The sequence below is a fragment of the Etheostoma cragini genome, chromosome 5 (assembly GCF_013103735.1).
Source record: "Etheostoma cragini isolate CJK2018 chromosome 5, CSU_Ecrag_1.0, whole genome shotgun sequence".
In the NCBI taxonomy this organism is placed as follows: Eukaryota; Metazoa; Chordata; class Actinopteri; order Perciformes; family Percidae; genus Etheostoma; species Etheostoma cragini.
In genome coordinates this window covers 22,132,719-22,140,058 of record NC_048411.1, presented here as the reverse complement: position 1 = coordinate 22,140,058, position 7,340 = coordinate 22,132,719, and the positions used below count along the sequence as shown (strand labels likewise).

The window sequence follows — 7,340 nt, the reverse complement described above, 5'->3', positions numbered from 1 at the left end:
CAAACACACACACACACACACACACACACACACACACACACACACACACACACACACACACACACACACAGCATTGCCGTCTGCCTCCCAGGTGGCGTCCAATGTGTCAGCATTCAAGACATCTAAGACATCTTAGTAACAAAGCACTGGGCCAAAACTTAGGAAGTAAAAAGAGAGTGAAAGTGCAAAGAGAACAGAGATAGAGCACAAGTGAGAGACAGTGAGCGAGCTAGAGAGAAAAAAATGCAGTAGGTGTCAGTGAGAGAGACAATGACAAATAGAGGAGGACAGAGAGTGAGAGGGGCAGAAAGAAGGAGTGGAAAAGAGATTGGGGTACGGATGGAGAGAGGGAGCAGCAAACAGACTGTGATAGAGATTAGGAGCCCTGTGCTGTAGTGCGATACTCCGCCTGGCGACAGGAGGACAGGCAGATCTGATTGGTGTACAAAGAAAATCTCTCAGTGAACGTGTCGGGGCGTCAAACTCAATCCCACCCTCAGCGAGCTAACAAAATGCAATGATTGACATCTTTGGGATTGCTCCTCAAGACAGGCAGAAAATAAGAGGGCGAGAAAGAGAGACTGGGAGGGAGAAAGGAGAGAGAGAGAGAGACGGGCAGGAGAGGAAGAGGTGAGACTCAGGGAGACAGAGCGGGGGGCTAAAATTGAAATGTCAAACTATCAAATGACGGCTGTCGACTCTGGCATCTCAATGGGAATGCTGGGTAAATTCTCTCTACTGGCTCCCAAGCAGAGCACAGCTGTCTGTATGCATGAATCTGTGTGTGTAAGTGTCTGTGTATGCTTGCATGTAGCGCTCCCCAGTCGAACGGATGCAAACACACACTCAGCTGTTCTCCAAAATCCCCAAGATATTACCCACTGCTGTGCCAAACGCAGCGCCAACCCACTTCTAACACACGCTCTTCAGAGCAATTACGCAAATGTAAGCACTTAGAAGGATCCTGAATCATTAGGACATACAGTTTATATATACATGAACGATGGAAATGTAACAGAATAGGATAGAATATAACAAACACTGTATTGACTATGACTGTGACATATTTAGTAGTACATTTGTTAATTTTGCCTTGGCTCTGCTATATAAAAGTATTCCAGTAATGCAAAACCGTTAGCCACAGGACTGTCTTCCACTGTCACAATGGGCCGGCTTATTGGAATTCAGCAAGAGCGTGACTGTGTTCACTGTGTGCCAGTGCAAGTGTGTGTCTGTGTGTAATTGCTGAACATCACACTGAGATGTCAGGGCCAAATCCGACAGTTAATTGTGGCTAATTGTGTAACGAGCTAGCAGGCGAGGCTTATAACTGGAAGAGAGGAAGACGGGAGGAAGAAAGAGAGGATAATGTTTACACCACTGTAGTGTTTATGGCTGCAAACTGAGTTGTCAAATTACACTGCGCTTCACATAATCATACATTTTTAACCGTCTTTCTCAGAGAGTTGTCCAACAAATGAGGAATACATTGTCGATGTTGATTGTGTTTTTTGAATCTTTAAAATGAAATTTAACCACAGATTGTGGTTATACTTTATAGTTTGTAGATGGTACACCAGAGCTTGTCTCGTTCCAAACTTTACAGTCTATTATTTGATTAAAAGCTAACTTTAAAGCCACATGAGAATTTATTTATTTATTTTTGGGCCATTTAATTTAATTGTATATTTCATTCTCAGGTTGGTAAAATAAATTGAATATACTGCTTCAGTTACAGTAGGAAAATGAGTTGTCTTTTTGGTTTGGAATGATAACATTAAATAAAATGTTTAAAAAAATAATGTGAAAGAGAACAGACTGTACATACCTGTATAGTGGTAATTCCCAGATCCCGTCCGATCAGAATTCGTCCGTCTATTAGTCTGGCAATGCGTGGATCTTCTACCTGAGGAGATCAGAAACATTACAACAAGTTTAATCACTTTTTTATTTAAAAGGCTTATTGTGCATTTATCCTGGATTAGTACTAAACAAATGCCTATATAATAAACAGGAAAGGGTTTAAAAAAGGTCTAACATCTTGTGAAATATAACTCTTTTATTCCAAAAGTGAGATGAAAAGATCAATACTAATCTTGCGCTTGTGCGCTAGAGTTAGAGCTGCAGTTGGATAATGGCTAGCCTAGCTTAGCATAAACACTAAAAACACAAGGACACAGCTAGTTTGGCTCCCTCCAAATATTTTAAATCTGCCTAACCGCACCAATACAGCTAAATCTGTAATGCATTAATCCATACTAATAGAAATGTTAACACAAGCTGTACAGTAAGAATGTATATGTTAACAACATTCAGGCGCACTTCCCAAACTCTCCTCATCCCACCGAGTTTGCTAGGCAACCAGCAGTGACACTGCAAAAAGTATTACCCTGTGTTGACCGCTAAATTGGCAATTTAGTCATCTGATCTATCTTTTCCGCTTGCTTTTCTTGCAAGAAAACACAGTGATAATCTACCATAAAAAGGTATCGAAGACATATTAGATATGGTATAAATGATCATCCATCTTCATCCGCTTATCCAGTCGGGTCGCGGGGGCAGCAGCTCCAGTAGGGGACCCCAAACTTCCCTTTCCCGAGCCACATCAACCAATAAATGATCAGATTCTGATAAATGATAAATATGCATCCCCTGCTTGCTAACATGCCTTGATTTTCCTGCAACTCTCCCTGCTGTTTTCCTGGAGTTTTAAATTCCCAGATTCTTAACATAATGAAATATCCAAACCTGCCCAAAATCAACTACATTTATTTAGAAATCGCAGAGTGTCATTGCTGTTTGTTTCCACTGCTGCTTGCCCTTCTCTGGACATATGGCAGCCAGTCGCAGCAGTTCAGCGGTCCGTGTAAACCCGGTGTTGGGCAAAAGGGTAAATTACTGTTGTAAAGAAATTGTTGAAGCTTTGCCATTCATTCATGTTTATGTACAGATTAAACACACAATATACAATGTTTTGATTGGGTAATATTATTGCTAAGAATAGAAACCCTCTGTATCTAGCTATATGTTTCATACATAAAAGTGCTACTGAGCTTTCTAATCTCACGTGACTCCTGAAAAGCAATTGAGCATGTTTCCTAAAATGTTGAACTATTCCTTCAAGGAAGATTTGGTGTATGTGTGCGCATATGTGTGTTTACCTACCTTTAGCTGATCCAAGACCAAGTGAGTGATATCAGCTTGCCAGTCCGCACCCAACATGTAGACCATCTCCCCTCCTGGGTCAGAGGGTTCTGCGACAAAATGGGTAAGGACTCGCACCAAGGCGTACTGGTACTGAAAGGTCAAGAGAAAGTTCAAATCAGACATTAATGATTAACTACACAATGGGAATTTATTTCACTGTGTTATCTGGTGCGTAAACTTGTAGAAAAAATTACACAATAATACTGCACAGTACCTTAAAGCATTACAGTACATACAGATAGTCACATTTGATTCCCAGTATGTGGTCAGACAGCTCTCATTGCCTTTTAGGAATACCGACATTGAAGAAAAGGATTAAAAAAAACTCTATACAAGTTTGTGATGTAAACCAATTGAATAATACCTGTAGGGTGCAGCCTTTGCCCTTCCTCTCATCATCCTCATCATCGTCACTATCTCTGGTAGGTCTGAGAGGAGGGGAAAAAATGAGACAGAGAGAGAAAGAGACAAGAGAGAGTGAGCTTATCTGGTAATTAAAAGCCATTTTAATAGTCCACACTCATCTTCAGTAAATCTACTGTATAATCTCTGCTCCAGGTTACTCTCTTAGCCAATTTAAAGACCCTTTACAGGCTTTTAATCCAGCTGAACACTTTTAAAACACTTTAGTTGTACAGTGTGCAACCAAAGTGTGCGGGAGAGTTTTTTGTACTACACTAAACCTTTGTAACTTCGCTTAGCTGAAAAAGCATCAACCAATTTCCCTCGTGAATGGAGCCCCAGGTCACCTCAACATGTGTGCAATCTAAAGTGGGACTTCTCAAAAGCCATATCCGTACTGAAACTGCTCAAATGTTCTTTATTTTTTAAGCCAACGCAACTCCCAGGGCAGGCAATACCTGCTCAATATGTTGTCTTAAGTTGCACTTCACAAAACTATATATATTCAACAGGATTTGTATAGGTGTTTCTACATACAACTGGAGAAACTGAATTGTAAAGTATACTATATAGAGTGTATGATGTACGTGAAAAGAAGTTTTAAGAATTACAAATGACACTCAAAATATTTCTTTATTGGGTGAAAATCCCCACCTGGATAGCTCAGTTAGTATAGCATGCGACCATTTAAAGAGGTTTACTCCTCGACACAGCAGGCCGGGGTTTGACTCCGACCTGCGGCCCTTTGCTGCATGTCATTCCCCACTCTCCCCCTCTCTCTCTCCGCTTTCATTTCTTCAGCTGTCCTACCAATAAAAGGCATAAAAATGCCAAAAAATATTTAAAACAAAGGTAATCAGTTATCACTATCCAGATGACACACTACTCGTGTGTCACTACTATACGTGCTTTAAACTCCACTTTACACCGAATACTATGGATGACATCAAACTTGACTCAGTTCAACAGGGGAAAAACATTATAGTTTTGCATTTAGAATTCATGTTTGTACCTGTCCATCTGTCTGTCTGAATGTATTGTTTTTTATCACTCTGTAATACTGCATTCACACACAATTACTCTTTAATTTAATTTAGTCCTTGTTGAAATTCATGAGTTTTTTACCACCTCTTTCCCGTAGGTCGAGTACAAACACTTTATTGAAAGTTTAGCATATTTCAAAAGTACCTTTTTCAAGTACATATCTGCATATCAATCGGAATTTGTCTTATCCAGTTTTACCATGTTGTCCATTTGTTGCCACTGTGCACTTCCGATTAAAGCAAAAATTAAGTAAATTATTTTACCAAATACAGCATACGTTAAGAAATATCAAAGACTAATTTGAAAATGCATATACTTGGTGTAATTCCACAGCTAAGGAGGCTGGAGAATCACAACCAAATAAAGAATTAAAATGAATCTCAGAATACTTTGAATAAACCATCAGTGTAACCTCTATCTCCTTCAGTGGAAGATCTCTTTCTCTTTCATACTCAGAGAGACAAAGAAACACACATTCCCTCTTCTCTGCCTCCCTTTGTGAAATATCTCCCCAATACAACATGCGGGCATGCCCACACCGGACCATACATTAACACAAGAACACACACACACACACACACACACACACACAGGACTACCTCTCTGTTCTATAACTGTCCCAGAGTGTGAAACCCTGGTAATATTACAGGAATTCTCTTTCCATTTCCCAGTGTCCCAGTTGCACTAGTGTCTGTATAAGAGTGTGTGCCTAATAGTGCTTGTGTTTCACTCTGTGAGATACTAGTTAGGGGAGATAGGTGTGTGTGTGTGTCTGTTTGTGTCTTTGTGTGCACATGGGTTGGTGACTATCTGAGCAGAAAGTGGCAAAATTGAAAAATAGAACAGAATGTAAGGACGTCAAAATAGGGGAAAAGAAGCAACACACACACACACACACACACACAAATTCATAATCACACATACAGGCAGGCATGCATGGAAAAAAGACAGACTATTAGGAATGGGTTTTTACAACCTAAAAAAGTAGTGCACATGCATATTTTAGCTGTTATTAAAATCTGAGCTTTAGGTTTCCCCATTGTGACTCTGGATTTGAGTTTCAGAAACTAAGTTGAATGCTGTGTATTTACAGTTTTTTTATGATTGCTATGATTTTTTTTTCAATACTTTTAACAATTTTCCTAAACTATTAACGCACCAACACACCTACAACACACAATTGGCAGAATGGTTAACTTCGTGCTCAAAATCACACACTGTAAACTAACCTCTAACACTAATTTTCAAAATACAATAATACACTAACACAATCTACTATGTCTACCAAAACACTGCAAACATGTCTCCAAATTACATAATTCTTCCAAATCACTAACACGAGTTCTCTCCCAACAAGAACATTTAGTCAGTCACAGCCCAATGTCATAAAATCACCAATATCAGGTGGAATTACAGAAATTGCATTATTTCATGTGTCAGGTCTGTACTGTATTGATCATAGATTGTGTTTTACACTGCAGTTTCTCTTGAAGCCTCTCTACATTTTTGTTTTGTTGGGTTTAGTAAATCCATGCATTTTGTTTCTCTTGCAACAGAAATTCAATACAAAAATGAATAAGCCATCTCAGAGTAACTTTACAGACTGTGTCACTGCCCGATGTGAGTCAAGTGCTGATTTGAGTTGTGCATGCGTCACTTTGCGACAACTAGCCTCTTAGATGCTAATGAGAGACTTCTGTAATGTCAATAGAGCAAAAATGTACCTATAAAATGAAGTTTGTTCACTGCTGGCTGCAAATTAGCAATCAAACACAACAAAGGATGTCAGTTGAATGGCGTCTTGAGCTAACGTTAGCAATCAAACAATGATGGATTGTAAAAACGTTATGGAAATTATTTCCATCCTCTGTTTTTGTTTGAAACGGGAAAAAGTTGATTATTTCATGGATCTCACAAATTTCAGTATGACACTTGCCGTAAACTGTTTAAGTCTGAGCATGCGTAACTCAAATCTGCACTTGACTTACATCAGGCAGAGACAGAATGTACGGTTTATGTAAAAAGGGAAACAGAGACAGAATTATCCCGGTACTTGTCTTCCTCTCCTTTGTGTAGGCATTTTCTTACTTTTTTGTGTTCATCTTTACTGCATTGTTCGTTTTCCACACAAAATCAGCCCAAACTGGTCCTCTTTTACTGTGTGGACTACTATAACTTATCAGAATCAGCTTTGGCCAGGTTTGGTAAACAATAAAAAGGAATGTGCTTTGGTTACTGTCGTCCTTGCTGTCAAAGTACAACACTCACTTACTGTAACATATAAAGAATACTGTAAAAAAAGATGGTCATGCAATTGAAAGAACCTCAACAGCTGAGTGTGTTTCCTAGATGGGAATCAGCTGTGATTGATCTATGTTTTCCCGGATCTGCAGCATCTGAATCAATCAAATGAATTATTTTGTTTATTGTTGTTTGATTAACTGGTAATAGATAAACAGAGACCGAAAATACAACCTACTAATTAGGTAAAAATACAGTAAATGACAAAAGAGGCAGAAGAAGAAATGAAGATAATAGTTGGACATTTTTCTTTCTTACTGCAGGGTAGACAAAAGATAAATAAGTTCAACTGCTTACATGCTAGAGTGATATGGAGTAAGAACACTATCAAAAAGATGTATGCGTAACTTTATGTATTCATATTCGTATTTTTAAATTCATATTCA

At 38.9% G+C, this 7,340-nt stretch overlaps 1 protein-coding gene across 2 annotated transcripts in view; it reads right to left on the bottom strand.

Annotated features, from left to right (window-relative positions):
- si:dkey-215k6.1 (transmembrane protein 132C) overlaps positions 1-7,340 on the bottom strand; it is a 244,993-nt gene that overhangs the window by 9,619 nt on the left and 228,034 nt on the right. For both annotated transcript variants that reach the window (XM_034871794.1, XM_034871796.1), the window contains exons 8-10: positions 3,572-3,635; positions 3,166-3,297; positions 1,829-1,906 (exon numbers count right to left, since the gene is read on the bottom strand). In XM_034871794.1, the coding sequence (XP_034727685.1) occupies positions 1,829-1,906; positions 3,166-3,297; positions 3,572-3,635 (274 nt within the window). The remainder of the gene's footprint in view (positions 1-1,828; positions 1,907-3,165; positions 3,298-3,571; positions 3,636-7,340) is intronic.